The sequence below is a fragment of the Cataglyphis hispanica genome, chromosome 5 (assembly GCF_021464435.1).
Source record: "Cataglyphis hispanica isolate Lineage 1 chromosome 5, ULB_Chis1_1.0, whole genome shotgun sequence".
Taxonomy (NCBI): domain Eukaryota; kingdom Metazoa; phylum Arthropoda; class Insecta; order Hymenoptera; family Formicidae; genus Cataglyphis; species Cataglyphis hispanica.
This window is the reverse complement of record NC_065958.1, coordinates 2,747,730-2,769,149: the sequence shown is the minus strand read 5'-3', so window position 1 is coordinate 2,769,149 and position 21,420 is coordinate 2,747,730. Positions and strand designations below refer to the sequence as shown.

At 36.5% G+C, this 21,420-nt stretch overlaps 1 protein-coding gene across 3 annotated transcripts in view; it reads left to right on the top strand.

The window, feature by feature from the left end:
- The window catches only part of LOC126849657 (S phase cyclin A-associated protein in the endoplasmic reticulum), a 37,614-nt gene extending 20,683 nt beyond the window's left edge, over positions 1 to 16,931 (top strand). For all 3 annotated transcript variants that reach the window (XM_050591695.1, XM_050591694.1, XM_050591696.1), the window contains exons 12-15: positions 7,490 to 7,922; positions 10,098 to 10,289; positions 13,409 to 13,582; positions 14,230 to 16,931. In XM_050591695.1, the coding sequence (XP_050447652.1) occupies positions 7,490 to 7,922; positions 10,098 to 10,289; positions 13,409 to 13,582; positions 14,230 to 14,304 (874 nt within the window). In that variant the 3' untranslated portion in view covers positions 14,305 to 16,931. The remainder of the gene's footprint in view (positions 1 to 7,489; positions 7,923 to 10,097; positions 10,290 to 13,408; positions 13,583 to 14,229) is intronic.
- The last annotated feature ends 4,489 nt before the right edge of the window (positions 16,932 to 21,420 follow it).

The window sequence follows — 21,420 nt, the reverse complement described above, 5'->3', positions numbered from 1 at the left end:
GTATCATTCGCGCGCATAAATAATGAGTTAAATTATTACCGACAATGCGTGCCGGTCGAATTAATTATGATGACATTGTATTTTATCTTGTAAACGTTACACGCGCGTAAACGATAAGTCCTTCTCATTTTCCAATTGTTATTAATTATCAGATTGGCTGCATAATGCATGCGCCGTTTTATTTTAAAAGCACACGGATATGTGATTTTGAAACAATGATAACAGTTAAAGTACACGCTTTTTCTACAATGTCGAGTTTCTGTCAATATACGAGGAAAGAATAACATTTTCTTTCTTTCTCTACAGATTTTATCAGCTAATGCAATTATTAAACAGGTTTTTTCTTTTTTTTTTTTAATGGGATTATATATATGTATTTTAAAAGCGATGCATAAATTCAGTTTCTCTCAAATCTTGCTAAAATAAATAATATTTATAACTACACCATTTATAATTACATTTTGTATTGTTTTATTTATCTTCGTATTTCAAAATTGGACTTGTGCTATGGAAAAAAAAAAAGATTCATCACATAATTCTGACATTTCGCGCTTTCTATTTGCATCGCGGAATTACAATTTATAACAATGTTAGGGATTTATATTTAATCTGTACGTTCTCCGGCGGGACGTTCGTTTGAAATCTAACTGTTTTTCGTATCGCATTGCGTCATAAATTTAAAGTAAATGTTCGAGTTTGGCGATTCAGCGTCAAATTAGACAGCAGATGCACTTAAAGTATCAGCTGGCACAGCCGGGTGTTGGTCAGTGATTCATTTCCGAAGCCTTCCGCCTCATACTCATTTTTAAAGAACGCGTCTCTTAATCCGATCTTCAACAAATGTTGAATGCTACGTTGATGCTCATCCAACGTTCAACGTTATCGATATCGACACATTACAAAAATTAAATAAATTAATCTCTTTGAATAGGAGACTTGTTACTGCTTTATAATCATAAAATATGAATCGTAATTCTTTTTGCGAGAAGAGTTGCAAATAAAAAAATAAGATAAAACACATGATGGAGATCCGAAAGATAATTTTGTTAACTTTTGCGCGCAATTAAGATTATGCGTCGAGCTTCCAACTTTGAGAAAGCTGGAGGAAAGGGATCTTCGGTAGTAATAGTGCTGTCAACGACAGTGATGACAAGAGCGGCAATAGTAATGGGAACCGCGGGATTGAAGCCGAGTATTTGATCAGGCGGGACAGGGACGCAAGTAGAAATAGGCATGGAGAGCGGCTGTTCTTGTTCCCATTCTGCTAAGTGGCAAGCTTCACCGTTGTCTATTATCCCTTCGCGTACTCGCCCTCTCCCCCTCCGCATCCCCGCGTAGGGCTAGCTTTAAACGACGCCAGAAGAAATCCGGTGTTGACTCTGTCCTTTACGGAAGTGTAACGCTCTAGTGAGGTTCTGTATTTGATAGAGAAGTGTTTGAAAAAAAAATAAATTAATAAGCCCTTAAATATAAAAGAGAAATCTTGATTTTTTGTAGAAAAAAAAACAACACGCGTATTTAAATATTTTCATTGTAATTGAATGTCCTTGCAGTTAAAAATTGCTCTCTTTGTTAAATTTGTCGCAAATGACGCGAAAAAAGTATCGATACAATTACCATAAACCTTACAAGTTTTTTATTTATTTTTTACTTGTATTAATAAAGTCATCATATTAATTAATTTCGCTGATATAGGTATCTTTTTTTCGTTTTTGATCACTCTAGCAATTTCTGACACTTTTTCTAGTGCGTGCAAGTAGATTGATATTTCCTGAATTGATGAAGTGTGCGTATGACGGTTTTGAAGATATTTTAAATTCTTTTTTGCGTAAGAGCAGCGTGTATATCTTCATGTAAATATACTAGATGCGAACGCGCGATCTGCCATTTTGTACTCGGAGTACGTATCTCTTCCTCGGAAATATTGGATTTCCATAGGTAAACATAAATTATTTTTAGAAATTCTACTCCGCGTATAAACACGCGCAAACGGCGTATTTCGCCGACACGAATACATTTTCACTGGCGTGCTCATAACATATTGAATATCGGTAAATGGTCTCCAGTCAACAGAGCTAAAATCGGTTATTAAAAAATTCAAATTTACAGGAAACCGATGCAGGGATTTCATGCTGCCGCTAATAATGGATGCCGGCGCGACATTTTTGATAATTTCAAACAGTCATAAAATATTTTTTCTTCTTAATCAAATACAATGTCAATATCATAACGTTCTAAAAAACAGTTGATTAATATCAAAATTGGTTCCATAAAAAATGAATGCAATGATAATCTTGTAATGATGTTAAAAATAAAATATTTGTCTCTTATCGTGCAACAATATAACAGCTTATTTCATTTCTCTTCTTATATTTTTCATCTTTATTATATATTACTGATTTTATTTCCTCTATTTTTTACTTTTCTGTTCCTCTAATTTATTTTTGGAAAAATTTTCGCGGTGGTTTGTGTAGCAATTACACAGCGATCGTTGAAATATATAGAGAACCAAATTATTTTAATCGAAATTCTCACATTTTTGTTTTTTTATTTTACTCACACTTGTTTGCGCGTGATTTGTGCGAATTTACGATACGTTCGACACCGTCGCTATGCTCGGCCAAGTCGCATAGAGTTTAGCACCCTTCGTCCTACGCTCACCCCCTGTACTAGGACTCTGGCTATACGTATAGAGTACCGTAATGCGACTTCGTCCCCCGCGCTACCGAAATCCCGGCGTGAATGCATTACGCATCAACGAATCCGGAGTAGCAATATCCTGTGAGTTGCTGGATGTCAGAGCTCGGGGATTATAATACATTACCAATTCGACGAAGACCATTTGACCTTGTTTCAGACTATTTCGCGTGCCGACGTCCCTTTATTCGCTTTTAATACAAACTCATTGAACTTCTCTTTCAAACAGAAACGTGCAACGTTTGCATCTTCTAATTTCGTAGACTCTAGACATGATGGTACAGAAAAAAATGACTTATGTTTATTCCTAAAATATAGAACCTTGTGCTATCTTTATTATAATATGTCGAGAAATATAATACATTTTTGAGAGAGACAATTTTATTTCCATATTTTTAATTTCACGCTGCCTCGTATTTTTTTTTTTTTTTTTAACATTAATGAATAAAATATATTTTTTGTATACGATCGATGATAGCGATTCGAAAAGCCGACCCAGACTTGGCGACCGAATGGCTCGCTCTTCCCTTTTTTTCCGATTCAATGATACGCGACTGTCATTTACACACTTTGGCCATTTCGTTGCGCAAACATGGCCTATTGTCGAAATAGCGAAATGGCACTTCTGCCAGGCGCGTTTGTCCGAAGAGGAATACGAGCACATTCTTGTATTGAGCTTGAATTCTGTTATTCTTACGACGGACGTGTTACTCTTCTGTTGCGTTTTCAAGTACAATTTACATTAAATTTAGAGATATGCCGAAGCGTGTGTATGTGTGTGTGAATGCAGAATATAAAAAAAATTATTAGTTTAAACTATATATAAATATTTGTGTAAATTATATTAATTTATATAACAATCAACATTTACAGGATTGATTATTATTCTGTTGTATCGTGTTTTTTTTTTTTTTTTTTTATCAATTTAAACTAATAAATATTACAATAAATTATAGATTTATCCTTTTTTGGTACACAAACTTTTTTCTAGTACCAAGTACCTGCCTTTCCAACCGTGCATACGCCGCAAATTACATTTTGATTGATTTACAACATTAATTCTCGAGTGTTACTCGCGGATGACTCGCGTGCGGCCGCGAAAAATATGTTGCGGCGATTTTCAGCCAGATACGTTTCGATTAACAGAAAAATTGTTTCCGTTTATTTTTATTCTGCCTCGTTTGTCAGAGTCACCGTATTTTTTATCACCCGTGCATTTCGCCCGTACTAATATCACTCTCTAAATACGTATGTAGCACTTTAGCACGCAAATATTTTCCATATCGCCGAAAATATTTTTTATATGATCCCGGATAGAGTGCGATCGCGTTATATTTTTTTAAATTGTCTCTGTCTTCTCTCTCTTCTGTATTATGCAATTATTTATATTTGCAAAAATGTGCGCGTTTTTTTTTTTATATTTAACGTCAGAGTTGTTCAGAGGTCGAAGTTTGACGAGTTGTCATAAACCGGATAGACGGGATATTTCCTCGCTCTCGTAATCCGGGCACGACACAGAAATTACGAGCCATCCATCCGATTACCCTCCTCTCGTAGGTACCTTTTCTCGCCCGCGTAAATACACTCGCGTGCAATGCAGCGCTCGCAAATCGCGTAAGCCGCCGTCGGAAAAAGATGGAGCAGGGGAAGGGAGTAGGGAAAAGGGGAACATAGAAGCGTAAAGATATGCACCCTCGCGAGCTCGCTATGAAATAATCATATGGTTAGCTAATGGCGGCCTCCGGGATAGCGGCAGAGTAGTCATCTCCCTATATCTCCCGCCGCGGAACGTGGCCGCGTGCGGGGGAACGAGGGGATAATAAATAAATTCGATATATTTGTGCCTCGAGAAGCCTTCCCCCCCCCCCTCGCAAACATTCAATGATAGATCGCAATATCGGGTTGACGGGCATCGCGCCCCCATTCTCCTCTCCTCCTTCCATCCTTCCCCGAGGAGAACGTGCGTGAAAATCGAGACACGGGATCTTCTTGGTTGGCGCGAATTATCTCGATATTCTCGTTGCCTAAATACAGTAGTCGGTGAATAACAGATTGAGAAATATTTCTAAATAGTTCTCTCTAAATTACTTCCCGCTAACTGAATCATTAATTGGAGAACTAATCAACACTACATTTTTAAGACAATACGAATATATGTTATGATGTAATTTATGATATAATGATCAAGTGTTTTTGACAGTTTACAGAAATTGTTAAAAATTCATTAGTTTAGAAATATATATTTGTCTTCTTTTGTGTGAAATAATATTCACACAACGTTGTATGACGTTTTGTTTTTATACGTTTATTCTCCTTTTCTTGTTGTATGTACTCACGAAATTAATCAGATGTTTAAAAAATTTAATGAAATTTTTGAAACATCTGATTAATTTCGTGATTAACTGCAACTATGTGTGCTTGCATCATAAATTGTACGTATAGAGCGAAAGCATGTTTCCAAAGTTCTACATTTACCTAAACATTAACAAATTTTCTCGCTTCGAACGTTATAACATCGAGAACCGCGTATAACACGATTTTGAGCAGGTAATAAAGTCATATATACTTTAGTTACAATTTCACAGGGAGTAATTTTTTTTTTTTCGACAAAAATTGAGATTCAATTACGGTGATGCTTAATGTTGAGATTCGGGAAGCGACGATAAATGACGATCCTCCTCGACATTTTCGCTGCGGGAGATATCGTTAAATTGGCCGGTCTGCGGTTTACACGAGACACCCCCTCGTCTCGGCTAAATCGACTAGCGTACCGCCTCAATTACATGATTATGAAAGTATGATTCAATGTTTTGGGTCGCGCGAGAGAGTGAGTAGAATCACCCGGATCGGAAGGACTTATCCTATCGGGTTATAAGATTAAGCGATACTACTATTCACGGCGCGCGCTGACTTTCACGGACGTAATCCCGCGTAGAGTGAAACAGAAGCAGGATAGAAAAGGGTGCGAGAGAGCGAGAGAAAGAGGAGGGGAGAGGGGGGTAAAAATGGGTGATGGAAAGTAGGAGAAGAGATGACTACTCGCCCATCCAAAATTATTGCATTCCAAGATTCGCGGTCCCCCTCGTCCCAACTGTCACCCGTGTTGTTTCAGGTTAAGGGGCACGGGGAGAGGCGGGAGGGGGAGGGGTTGTCGTGTAATCACGCGCGGCGGCGAGCACGCGATCGTGTCGAGCGATTCTAATCCGCGCGATGCGATCATTTCGCTGCATTTTATTAGCGAATTTGTTCGACGACCCGGGCACATGGTATCGAGACGGATTGGCGGTTCGTGTTCGCCCATTGTATCTCTCGCTTTGAGAGGAGCTTAGAGAGGTCTTAGGTGTCTCGCCCGTCGCGTTCATCGACGAGAGAATGCAAAGTGGAAATCACGCAAGGTCCCGACAGCGGGTCAAAAGCCTTGTGGAATTTCACGTGCTGCAAATATACACTTTTTGGGATTTTGTATTTTTCAACTTGCGTTATCTATTTTCGGCGAAAGTGGCAGAGTATTATCTGCATCGACACAAGTTTCAATTTTCAAGTATAATTTTCTGAAAATGTCACAATCGCAATCCTTTTCGCGCTCAATCGGGAAACGCTGGGTGGCGTAATGTGCTCGGTGAAGCTAGAGAAAGGAAAGAGAAAAAGAGAGAGAAAGAATGCGGCGGGATTAGCTTGCAGTTAGTTATGATTAGACGCGACAGTTGGCCTTCCACGTTATCGAAGGGCGGCGCGCTCTTTCTCTCTCCCTCTCTTTTCCTTTCTGTCGTGTATATATTATATATTCCAATACTCATTGACGCGAGCGCTCCGTTTGTGTGCGTCTCTACCGAAGAGGGTTGAAGGGGGCGGCGATAATACGCGCTGACAGGCGCGCACCCCCTCGGGCTTGCGCGGCCGCGAAAGGGGATGCTGTCTGCGAGAAAGGAAAACATATACATACAACAAACCCGATAGAATGAGCATCGCGTGCGCCGACGCTTGCTACTCCCCTGTCCCCTGCGACCCCTCGTTCCATTCCCTTCTACATCCTCCGTGCTCTTCTCGCGCTCTGGCCGCACCTCCCTTTTCTCTCTCTCTCTCTCTCTCTCTCTCTCTCTCTCTCTCTCTTTCTCTCGACGGGCTCGGAATTACACACCGATGTTATAATCCTCTCGTGTTACGCCATCGCACATGCTGTGCTGTAAGCAATACATTGTTTTTTTTTTATCCGGTTCCCTCCCCAGCATCCATATGCACGGCACTTCGCTGCCGTATGATCGCTCGGTGATCGACGAGCGGCGATTGTCAAGAGAGTAGTACCGTCGTCGAAGCGGAGTCCTTCGTCGGTTCGGGTCGAGGGTCGATGGCCCGTTGGTGCCGCGGCTGAATATCAAATTGCTCGTTTCACCGATTAGAATAGGCGTGCCTGTATTTTTACGCATTAAAGACACGGCATTGATATCTATATACTGTTTTATTTCATATTTCGCAACGCTCCTTCGATTTCAATCTGTCTTTATTATTCGGATATTCAAATCAATTTTCACGTATTATTTATAATTTACTTGAAATTCTTTAAAAAATTTTTTTGGAATTTAATCAATTGATTTTTTTAAATAATGATACACAATTCTCTCTAATGATGAGATACGAATACAGAAATTTATAAATTTTGATAGGAAATTTTTCCAGCGTTTTTTATTCTGGACATGCATATATATGTATTTCAATGTGGTATCAGAAAAAGAAGAACTCTGTTCTCTTTCTCTCGAGCTACGTGAATAATGCGTGTCGATTTCGTGTGCTTTAGATATCTGGTAGCCGGCGGCTTAGTGGATCGCGTGTCACGCCACAGCCGGGCCCTGATCGAGACGGATTTCTTTCTGGATCAGGAGCACGAGTCGCCGTTGCTGGTATCGTCTTACGATCTCATCGCGCGTATCTGCGGTCATCTGAGGCGGTCTGCCGATCAAGATAATGTCAACGTGCACGGCGAGGGCGGCGGCGGCAGTAACGTCGAGCAAACAAGCAACGAGTCGCACTTGCTGTCGACTTTATCGTCGAGCGAGGCCTCAGGCGCGATCGGCGCCCTTTACGCGGCGGTCGCATTCACGCCGCAGAATCAGAAAGGTGGTACCTCGCCGACGCCTAATCACACATTCACGACCGCCGTAAGGACATTGGCTAGCCGCGGTCTCAAGCTCCTCAAGTCGATCGCGGAACTCGATCTTCGGACACTACAGGTACTGTACATTTGTGTGACTTTCTTTCAGGCTTTCCTTTATAATTAATAAAATTTGCTGGATATTAAAACCGATACAGTATTTCAAATTCCAGCTTATCTAATTGAAAATTAAAAATAAAAAATTACCCGAGTCGAAGTTTTGCTTCTATTTTCACATTTTATGGATTCTGGAGGATTATTCATTTAGAAATTGTATTGTATTAAGCTTTTAATTTTGTATCTCAAATAGATAATATATAAGCGAACTGTTTTCCACTTATAATTAGAGGTTTAACAGAAGAGAGCTTTCAGCAAAATTATAGATTGAACAGTTTTCAAAGATAATCTGACTGCTTAAAGTATTAAAATAGATAATAGATTAAACATTTTGAGATCAAAAATAGGAAAAAAAATTTCGATTTACTAGATCTACGGATATTTATTAGAGCTTATGTATTCCATTTTCCCTGATAATATTGTTTCAAACGGAAGTTTAAGAAATTGATTCCTGATATATTGATATGATAAATATTATGACGAAACGGATAAAAATAAAATAATATAATTAATAATAATATAGTAAAATTCCGCGAATAACTAAAAATAATATAATAAAATAATTCCGCGAAGCAGATAAAAAATTTTACAAGCATGTAAACACAATACATTAGTTATTAGCGAAAAAAGTATTGTTGTTACTTCGATTTTCTAGAAGAAATAGAAGAAGTAGCAGAAAAACTTTCAAATTCCACAAATTCTTAATACAAGATAATTTAACGTACAGAGGAATATTAAATGCATAAATTATGGACTTTTAATGTATAAACTAGCTAAACGGACCAAGTTTTTATTAGCTCCTAAGTACTGACAAAATAGACTTATATGTTGGTATTTTGGTCTCGTCTCTTTTTGTAATATTATCGAAATTAGCGCTTAATAATTCTCGATGTACACTTTTACATATTTCACCTATTTTATATTCGGATATAAATCGTTTTAATAAAGACGTAAGCTGCGCGTAAAATTTGGATATAAACGTTATAATCCGATGTGGTCTATGTTTATAGCGATTATCTTAAATAGATATTGCAGCTTTGATTGCACGCGCGCTACTATAACTATCTCTATCTCTAACTAATCTTTGATTTTCATCTCTGAGTTTTCATCTTCATTGCATATACGTTAATGTTGCACAGAATCGTACATAGTCATATTATTTCGCTCCTAATTTTGGCACGTATCTTTCCCAAGCACCTCTCACGCTAAATAAGGTCGAGGTTTAATTTCGAAGTTTCTCGCCCGAGACGAGAAATCTGGGACCGACATAAGACAACCACGTTTTAAACATTTAATTACACGATGAAACTGATTACTTCGTTCTACTTTTAAGCACTTCTTAAAACAATTCCAATCACACACATCGATACTTGAACTATTTAAAGAGAATACGTGTATGTTCACACATTAGAGATCGCCATAAGATTCATTACTCTTTAATTTGCCACGCTCCACAATTTGTGCTCCCCCCTCCCCCCCTCCCCCCACTTGTCCCTCTTCCTTGCCCTTAGGGCGTAGCCTCTTCAAATGACAACGATGCCGCTTGTTGCCGTCAACAATGCGGCTTATCGTCGGAGGGCATCGAGCGCATGATGGAGATATCATGTATCGCTAAGGGGTGAAGGGGGAAGGGGGTTATTCGCCAGCCTGTCAAGACGCAAAGGGCCTCCCGTGAAGTTCTCTCGCAGCGAGCCAACCGCGAATTGAATCGAGACGGTGTCTCGCGCCCCTTCCCATACGAATGAAACCATAAAGGCTCTATCCTGTGCCCCGCGGGAGGCCCATGCACCCCCCTCGGGTCCCGCGGGAGCGTCCGTCGATTATCCCGCGCGGTCCAGATGAGCCCTAACTAGGTATGCCAAAAACCAAACCTGCCTATTATCCATTCTCTTTGCCCTGGCTCCTCTCCCGATGCGGTTTCGTTGCCGATAAAGTTTCGCTGTCTTAGATTTCAACGAGCTTAAACGCTCGCCTTGAAAAGGGGGAAGGATCGGTTTAGGATCAATGGCGGAATTATCGATATTATTAAGTATGTTATGTCCGTCAAATTTACGTGTAAGTCGATGAAAGTTCTAATACTGCCAAGGATGATTTATTATTTACAAAAAATTTACGATATGCCTAATTCTTGTTGCAGAGCTTCTTGGGCGCCGAAGGTACAAGTCTGCAATGGCGATTGATAGCGAGTCACCTGATAACCCGGCTATCTCGCGATTCTTTATCGGACAAATTGGAAGTGGGATCTATGGCGGATACAAGCGGCATTCACATTCTTTCGGAGCTGTTTATGGTGCTTGGCTACTTCGCCCTCAACAATTCAGATAATCAGGTACGCATTGTTCACATTTTGCGGCAAGCGATCATTTGGAAATGTAAAAGAAAAGGGGGGGGGGGAGGAAGAGAGAGAAAATAGCATTGGATTAAAGGCATCGTTTAAATTATTTACTTTTTCAGAGATTCTTCAAATTTATTATTGAGTTAATGTCAATTTTATAAGCCTATAAACTAAAAATATTCTTTCGAAAATATTTTTTTTGAAAGAATTTTCTTTTGAATTCTTAAAAAATGAGAAAAAATTACATATTCTTCTTGATATTGACGTCATTAATTTTAATTTCATTTGTTTACAAATTTTTTCATGCAACTTGTAACTCTTTTCATGGGTTTTAATTTATATTTAAGATATATATTAAATATATTTTTATCTTTTACGTGGATATATGTTACTAGATTTAATAAGAGCGTAACTTGTCGAAAATATCTTCTCGCTTTTGACGTTATATTGCGTGTAACTTTGATCGCTTTAAATTCTTCGAGTTGTGGCAGATTTTCTCGACTGTAATACCTCGAATTACCCTGTATGTTCGCGTAAAATGAACGCGTTGGATGGCGTTACCGAGCAAGAAAGAAGGAGCTGTTAGACACAACACACTCAGCGGACCTCCTATCAATATACGGCCGAACGCCGTTAAGATATATTTACGACGTTCCGTCCCATACGTCTCACGACACGCGTGCACGTGCAGTGCCGGCTCATCAGTTTGCGATACGTCGCGCGGAAACTCTCAGTAAATAATTATAACGAGATGGAAAATAAGAGCGAATTTGTCAAACATGAAATTAGACGTATTTAAAGAAATAAAATATGAATAATTATGAAATAAAGAAAAAAAATAATGACTTTTAAAAGATAATAATACATCTGTCAGGTTTTAATGTAGAGTTACATATAAATAAAATTATATATAAAGTTATATATAAATTACTTATATCTGAGCAATCTGTTTGATTAATACTATAATTGAACATTGATAATTTACTTGATTTCAATCAAGTAAAACATCCAATATAGAGTGTAAGGGTTTATTAATTTTTGAAAGTTAGCACCATGGAAATTAATTAAAATTTTAGAAAAATTACGAGGAAAAATTCGATTTTTTAATAATATTTTTCACAATTTAAGAGTACTTTTCGCGCAAAGAATTGATGGAAATATTGTGACCCAATGCCCATCGCCTAAGAGCGGTCCTGCATCCACGGTCGATCCCGCGAATGCATGAATCGGGATGTAAGTGCTGAGTGCATCGCCGATGTCGCGCATTCGTCTTTCAGCGCTTTTTTAAGGGGGACCGTTCGCGCGGGAAGAATCGACCGACCCTCCGAGAGTAGCTGACTCGGGGAAAATCGTCTTCCGCGAGAATAGAGGAGAGAGAGAGAGAGAGAGAGAGAGAGAGAGAGAGAGAGAGAAACGGAGAGAGGGAGAAACGAGACGCTTTTAAAGCTCTCTACGAGCATCTGCGGTTATCGCGCCTGGCGCGACGTGTATCCACCTTCTCCGTTCGCGATCATAAACACGTCTCTATATCCTCGTTTTTTGTCGACGCCCGTAACCGAATTCGAGAAATGGATTTTTTTTTTGCGGTGGCGCCGTGTGGTGCGTATGCGTTTTACCACTCTTTCCGCTCTTATTTTAAGTCCGGAATATTAACTAACCCCTTTTGGATCAGCGCGCGCACGTGCCATCGCACTTATTCTTGTTAATCAATATTTTGGGAATATTACTTGCTCTCGGAATCATAGTGCTAACAGATTTACATTAAATTAATATTCCCAGAGAAATTAAATTTTAAAAGAGAGAAAGAGAGGAGACTACGAGTTCTCTTTATTGCAAAAGAGTAAATTTTATTGTGGAAATTGTATTATAATAATAGCCTTATTGATTTATGCAGAAAAAAAAATTGCTTGACTTATTTCGAATTATAGTTAAAGTTCCTATGTGACTCCGATTGCATTTCATGTGATGAAGAATTTTTATGATTTTAATATAACGTATAATTTTCACGTAAATACACAATGTTTTTCATGGCCAGTGTTTCAACGTTCTTCCTTATTTCCGTTGGCTATTCTGCAAACTGTTCATCTTCTTTTTGCAAAGACTGAGAACTTCGAGGTCATACAAGAACCTTGTTTTAGCCATAACTCGAAATACGTCAAGCAACCTTGTGCATGGATCGATGAGGCTACTTTTATGGCATAGTTTCCACGATAAAAGCTGCTTTTGCAATAAAGAGAACTCTTGGTATTTCTCTTTCTTTTTCTCTCTTTTTCTGAAGTGATCGATTTCATCGCGAATCAATAATTCCCGCGAATTATGTTAGCGTTGTACACGGAGAACTATGATAACGTCGAAAGATGAATTGACATTTAACATGAACAAGATACGGGTTACGTGGCGCCGAAGAAGGAATGGATGCGTGAAATGTGGGCATTTCCTGTAAGAGTTTTCTGCAGGTGCACAGAAATACAACGTCCTGTTCGCAGAGACACTTGTCATAGACGCAGACGTCCGGTGACGTCTTCTTGCGCTAAAGACTCTTTCTCTCTCGCTTCCGTGACACCTGGGTTACTTAGGTTCTCACGCTCTTTAAGAAAATTACTCTATCGCTTTAATTAGCCGTCCTTGTCGCGGCACGTTACGATCGAGAGGCTACGAAGGTTCGATATGCGGGTAATTTGTAATTATAAGAGAAAGAAATAAAAGAATCTTCATCCGGTATATTGGTCTTCTTGCTCGGAAACTTTCGAGAGCGGCAAGCAATTATACACAATCGGGAAAGAAACTATTATCTCTAGGAATTTATGTTGTGGGGTATATTTTTTAGCAATGAAAGTTTGAGATGACATTTAATAGAAAATTATAAAACAGTAGATTAATAATTTCTCGCTTCAATAATTTCTAGTCGTTCTCTTCGACTTTTATCAATACGAATTTTATAGAGTTTTTAGAAAAAAAAGAGATAAAGAATAAAAAAAATCACGTCAGGAATAAATAACTAATAAATATAACGTAAAAAATTCTGTTGACCACAAGCAAATGCTGATAAAAGAACGGACTAGTAATAAATAACTAGTAATAAAATCTATTTCGAGAAAATATCTCTGTTTCAGCTGGTTCTTCAATCAGCTGGCGCGGGTCCTAGCGTTCTCCAGCAGTTATGTACTCTACCGTTCCCCTTTTATGGAGATCCCAGATTGTTACCGTACACTTTGCCGGCACTTCTGACCGCTACGCATAATAATTCCGAGGCAATGGCGATATTGTCTTGTGAGATGTCGTATGAGGTAAGTAATTAAATATGCAACTCACGTTGTCATATATGATAATCGTATTAATATAAATTTCATATTGAACAAATATATCAAATAATTCACGAAATGAGAGAAATGTTTCGAAAAACTTTTTACAAGGATGTTATTTTAGAAATATATTATTTATTTTCTTAACACGTTAAAAAAAATTTGTTTACGTACATCTGTTTGCTCTCTATTTTTTTTATATTATATTAAAAACTTTTCAAGATTTTAGCAAATATACATTTTCTATATTAGTGTTATTTGCAACTTTTTCTAAATGTAATCAATTGCATTTTATATATAAATTAATAAGACACATTTATTGATGATCACCACATGATTTAACATGTTTATACATAAACATATACATATCAGTTTAAATATTTATACTTTTAATATGTAATACTATTAATTTTATATCACACGTTCAATCAATCTCTTTTGCGAATTGGTTTTAATTTAATTTTTAAACTTCGTTTTAACATGAATGCTATTTTATATTGGCTGTATCGTATTTATAAATAACAATTTATAAGTTGATATTCATTTTATCCACTTTCATTATATGCTCTCTATACATTTTTGTCTTTATGGATAATAACGTTCAACGAATAAATTTGCAAATTGGCTTGCAGTTGCTGGAGCAGTACAGAAATTCCGAGGAAGGTAAATTGAATCCTTTAGTGCATTTGCTGAAGGATAACGCCTAGTCTGCCTCACGTTTTCCGCCCTAAAGGTTTGATTAGCTTAATTCCATTTCTTAGAATTCTCATTACAGGCGACTCTCGTAATCCGCGCGTATCCAAATCATTGGTATATCATTGTCAATTTACAATCGTCTGTTTAATGAGATACGGAAAAAAGCGTAAGGAGAACATTTAAAGATAAGATTGCATTTAATACGTAGTTAATTTAATTTAAAAATTCGTAGCCGCTTTTGTCTATCGCATAATTAGATATACTACACAATCCCGATAACAGAAACTCTCCGTTAAGTAAGTAATACGTCGAATACTAGTGATTCTTCAAGTCCAGGAATAAAACTCGATTTGCAGAGATAAAGTTAAATTTACTCGGAAGTTAACGCGAACGAAAGAAAATAGCACGAACGTTAATTTAGACCGTTTTACTTCCCAAACCTTGGTGCAACCTATTTATGGCTGCAACGTACTGATGAGACACGCATGATATTCCGTTTTATAGGCTTGCAATCTACATCGAACTTTTCTACAGAGGGTTCTAGAATCTCTGGATTTTATAATTAGCGAATATAATAAATATTTTAATACATCATGTGCATGTTTCACTAGTATTATTAGCGAAAAATTTTATAGAACTTTGGATTTTTGGGGAATTTGTAAAATATTGATTTAAACAGCGCTTCTCTTGTCGGAATTAAAAAAAAAAAAAAAAAAAAACATTTTCCGAAAAGATAGGAAAAATAAGAAATACAATTATTAATATATACTTTCGATTAATTGCTCGCGGTGAATGACGTCGCGTTTTGCTTTGTTGAACGTAACGTGTGGAATAATTTATTCCTGCACGTCAGTAACGACTTACGATCGAAGTTACCTGTCACTTCGGTGTACGGATGATGACATTAAATGTCACGATATCTTCTCCCTTCAAGTTTAAATTAAATAGGCGTATACATGAAATTATCGCATCGCACTTCGTGAATTGTCGTTCTGAATAATTTATATTTTTACATATATTCTAGTAAACAAGCAAAGATACAAATTTAAAAAGGATTGTCTTTTAAAAGGACTCGACGCGAGAAAACAATGCGCGCGGATATGATTGTTTTCGGAGATATCGTTTCGATTAATCAATTTAAAGAGATGAAATGAAAAGATTATTAAGAAATTAATTTCGCGATATTATTTTGGGATGATTATACGCGTATTACGGAAGATATAATCGAAATACACGGACTATCTGTGAATCTAGTCTAATTTTAGTAGATTCTATATATATATATATATATATTTGCAATCGTCACACTATGTGCGTATCTCTACTCTATTTTTTACTACCGTCCTCTCCCCCTCGTTTCCACACGTGCCAATCCTATCGTGCAAAAAATGTGTCTTCAAACTGGGCCTTTTTCGCATAGTAACCGTCGCGTGGTGCGGCCCGATAAACGGAGAAAGATGCGTACGTTAATCACGTGAACTGTGTACCGGAGTATAATAATATTTATCTCTGATCTTTCTTTTTCGAGAATCAAGTCTATACCATTATTTTAAAATAATATCTCTTGAAAACTTGAAGAATTTTTATAGCTAGGCTATAGGCAAAATTTTGAAGAATATTATTTTATATTAATTCAAGAGAACGATGTTGATTATATTATTTATTTATCTCAAGCGCAATCGTTATACGAATCGCGATAAATATTGGTCTTAGAAGGTACGAGTTTTCGTGATTACAACAGATGCATTCGTGCAATGTCCTGTCAATGCAATTGATATTTAAGTACTGCACTGTTAAATAGAGTATGAAAAAATTTATAAATTTATTAGTAGTTTGTGGGGCAATATTTTCTATCAAATTTGTATTTCGTAAAAACATGTATTTGATTGAAGACGCGATTGAGTACGCGTTCGTCGTAAGTTTCGAATTTCCGAACTAAATATCTCAAGAATTTCTCGCGTAAATCGAACATGTTTTTGAATTAGAATAGAATTTATTCATCTACACGAAACTTTATAATCCTAAATATATTAATAAATGTAATTGTGTAACGAGATGTTTCACAACAAAAATAAATGTCTTCTTGCGGAATTTGATGGAAAATATTGTCTTGCTCATTATCGATTTTTCGAGTGTACAGACACACGCATACATGTAGCAAATATTTAATATCCAGCAAATATTTAACAATTTGAGTCGGACGAAAAATTCGAGAATCATAAATATCTCGTGCGTTCGACTTTAAATAAAATATATATTTAATAATAGTAATATATATATATATATATATATATATATATATATATATATAAAATATTATTTATTAGAATCTCTCTTTTGCGAAAATTTCCTCATTCGAATAAACTCAGTTTTACTTAAGAGAGGGAATAATCTCGGCGAAGCTTTCCCGCAAGCTAATCGATATCGTATAGATATAGTAGATTAGTAATTGAGAATGAATCGCAATGTTTAATGAACTAATTTAGTGGCGTAGCTTTTTTGTCGAACGCTGACTTTGCGAGAGCGCTCGGCTCGCAGCGTTATAAGAAACAGAAGCGATATTTTTCTACCATAGTTTGTATAAAAATGCGCATATGTAATTCGATTGGAAATGATCCTTTATTAAATTAATAAATGCGCACCACTCTCGCGGGGAATATATCTCTGCGACGTGTTCCTTCGTTAATTCGATCCGTACTTATGCGTCTCTCTTTGCGTCATTCACGAGAATTTCACTCGTATCGTGGAGGATTCGTCGCGTTTATTTAGAATAGCGTTTCGAAAAGGTAACTATGTAAAGAGAATCGTGCAACTTTGTTAACAAAGACGGCTAAGCTCGAGTGGGTAGGTAATTGAGTCTGCAGGATAAATCGGAAATAATGAATTCAACGAATTCGATGAATTTTCGCCGCGATAAGAGTTTAATCGTTGTTATAAAATTACTAAAATAAATGACGAGTATAATCGTTACAACGAGCAATTAAGCAAATGTGACAATTATTAATTTTATTCTTAGTATTACGCGTTATTGCGTCCCAATTGATCTTAATCCTTTAACGTTGGAAAAGTATAAGCCGCTCGCGGAAAAATGCAGATAGATGCAGAACGATTATTTTATCGCGAAGAGAAAGTAATTTCGATACTTGTAACACGAACAATGTAAAGTGCCATGCCGTACCATGTACTTGATGCGCATCGAGATTTTTGTCTCCCAGCATACGCATACATTTGACGTACGCAGAAAGAGGAATATGTAATAAGCCAATATATTACGTATGTAATATGTAATATATGTAATAAAGATAACACGCTTTACGATATATACACTGTATAAAGTTCGTTTAATCCTCCTCTTAGGATAATCTATGATCGAGACGTAAAAACAGTAAATTTTATATTTAAAAAAATATGGAACATATGTTATGTATTATTCGTGAAAAAATTCTGCGTGAAAAAACTGACGAATCTCGGAAAAGCAATTTTAATCTCCATGTTAATTTTTTAATTAAATTTCTCGTCGAGCTTTTTCTCTGAGAAAAAAAATAATCGATCTCAAGATTGATAAAGAAATTTGCCACTGAAAAATATATATCGCGAGATAAGGCACGAGATAAATCGCCAACTACATATACTTTCATCTCGCCGTTTTTGCGATAATCGAAGATGGATCGAGGCGGAAAATAGAGAAAGATAAAGAAAAAAAACGTCTGTCGTCGAATCGAAAAAAGGCGCCGACGAGGTTCCCACCATGAGAAACGGCGGCATTTCGCCGTCCTCGTACTAGACTCGAAACGCTCACACACGCGTGCGCGCGGAAGAGGGCTCGCGAGGATGACGTATGGGGTCCATAGGGTAATTTTTTTTCCCGAAGCGTTTTAGCGCAAGATGCGCCTCTACTTTTTCTGGCGCCGTAATCTATAGGCGCACTTAATACAGCCGCTTCGTTTTGAGTAACCTCGCCCTTTGCCCCTCACCGCGCTTTCGTTCGCCTCCTTTCCGCTTCTCGTCTCTTCTTTTCGCTCCCCCATCCCCTCCGACATGCACTCCTTCAACGTATGACGTTATTCCGTTCGTTCCTCACACTGTTCCTTCTCTCTCTCTCTCTCTCTCTCTCTCTCTCTCTCTCTCACTCTTTCTTTCTTTCTCTCTTTCCTCTATATTTCTCTCTTATGCTCCGCTAACGCTCGGCATCTCCGGACTCCACTTAGCGAGACTGCATAATATATCACGCTGCTTTTACATCGCACACCTATCTACGACCAGCGTGCAGCGCGCTTACGATGTGACGTTTACGCAGCGCGGCCACGTGCACAGAAACGGCACGCATTGCGTTTCGCTCATGGCGTACCGCGATACATCTCGTCATAAATCGATTCGATTACAATATAACATCGTTAATAAAAGAAACTTCAGAAAAAGAGTAATCTTTTCTTATAATAATTTTTAATGCTTAATACGATTCAGATCTCAGAACTGCTCTATCACATCGAGTTTTGAAAAATCCACTACAAAGAGAGAGAATAAAATAAAAAATTAAAGACTCACCGTTACGATGCGTAACAGTGGGAGTTGTGGGATGTAGCAATCTAAAAAATACAAATATATTCATTATAAAGAGAATGTGTGTGTCCAGAATAATTAACATAAAATAATTATTATGCACAAAAATTTTGCACTTTTTTACATAGATATTTAATACAAGTGTTACGTAGAACTTCTAAAATAAATTTTTTAAATATAAATTTTTTGAAATATAACAAGAATTTAATTATTATATAAATGTAATGCAAATAATCTTTCATATATCGTAAACACAATGTTAAAATATTTATCATGAATCTATGTAAAAATATTAATTATAAATATTTTAATTTTAAATATTGAAATATTGAAATATTAAATAAATTCTTAAAATAAAAGAGAAAAATATAGATTATATTGTTACATTTTTAATGCATTACGATTATAAAATGATTTAAAAAATAGATTATTATCGCGAAAATGCTGATATTTAATAATAAATAAACACGCACGTATAGATAATAAATAATATCAAAAAATTAAATATATATATATAAATTATAAATTCACCTCTCGGTTACTCCGCCGTTGCTTGATGCCTCTCCAAGCCTGCTCTTCTTTTTTTTGTTCATCCTTTACAGCTTCTTCATGGCATTCAACACTCGTTCGCAAAAACACGGTTAATTAAGATCGCGCGCGCATTAATCATTGATCGAATGGCTCTTTTCACGACACTTCGCCATTAATCGAAACACGTTATTGTTGATCGATCGATGTTGTGAATCTTGTTACAACGCGGTGAGAGAAAAATGCGAATATATATAACAATTTTGCACACAACTACAATCAATATCGGAAAATCAAGCGATTAAACTCACGCGTCATTCGTCGCGATGATGATATCGATTGCTAACAGAGTTCCAGGTCAATAAAACTTTAGGATCTTATAGGAAATTGAATTTAGAACAAAAAAGTTCGGATAAACATCTGGAAATGTTTCGTTAAAAAGTTAATATAATTAAAAATTAAATAATTAAAAAGCTAATATATTAAGGGCGATAATATTTTATGTCGGTCAATATATTTAAAATCAAATGCAAACTGTCGTTGCGTTTTGTATCTTTCGTCTATTTAAATACTAATATTCATCAATAATATTCATTTACGAAGAGCGGAATAATAATTTCTGCCTTCTTAATTCGATTCTAAACATATTTGTAGATGTGTGAAATATATTCTTCGATATAAGTATCTGGTTGCCACGATAGTTTTACCTATCGTGGAAATTAATCAATTGCGCGAGCCGATAATTTTAATTATAACAAATAATCACGTTTAGTGTTTCCCTTATTTTTCACGTTTATGCGTATCAACAGTTAATGCGACGATACACGCCGCTACCTACTTGCTCGAGTGTCACCGCGCGAATGATGACAAGGCCACAGAATGTAAACAATACATACCACGCTACACACCACAAAAACGAGCGCCGAACATCGTATAATATATCTAATATATATTTTTGATATTAAATTTTTCGTTCAAAATATTATATACGAAAAAGCAGAATTGACCGATTAAAATAACGAAAAAGAAAATGATGTATAAATAGTTATATAATGTGTTAAATAATAGTGATTGAAAATATAGTTAATAATAACGATATGTAAATAGTGAATACATATAAACCGTCGTTATTAATAATTAATTTAAAATCCGGGATGTGTATTATATATTACGAATTTATTTTATAGCGCGTTAAATATTTCATAAGAACGAGAAATAATTTACATACGTAATGTTAGTTCGGCGCTTGTTTTGCGACGTATAGTGTGGTATGTATTGTTTACATACCGTGGCCTTGCGGCGACACTCGAGCACAAGACGTCACGACGTGAGTCGCTCTCCGTATATCGTCGCATTACTTTCTAAAACGTGGTGATTTCTTACAATTATCAGACTATTAGTAATTATTAATTCGAAATTATTGATTAAATAATTAACTCGCGTACAATAAACATAGCGTAAGAGCATCGCGCGATAGCTATTTGTGTCAAATAATAGAAAAGCATTATTCATTAATAATGCAAGCATTTCGTGTGATTTGTTGGAAATAAAATATATATATATATATATGATCCTGTATTTCGATTGCATATTTTCAGATAATTCATTGTGTTTCAAACAGCCAAATTAATAAACTCGGGTATTAATGAATAGATCGATATATCATCCTTTTTCATTAGAAATTGAATATATCGTTACTACATTCTTATGTGTCGTGATATCAGGATGAAATTGCCGATATCTTTTTTGGAATTTTTCAAATTATATATTTATTTACTTATGCAATATCTAACGCGCAGTAAAATTGTTCTATAAAATATGTTATTTATTAATTGAAATAACATTGTCGCAGCGAATGGCGACGTATGTAAATTCGCTCTCGCGACGTCGAATGAATCGTAGCTTGTCCCGCTTTTCCGTTGTGATAAAATATGCGTACGATTATAATGTCGGGAGTACCGTATAAAGTATCGCGCGCGATTATTATTTTACGTAGTGCGTGTACGACCATAATTATTCGTATTTTCATGAAGAAGCAG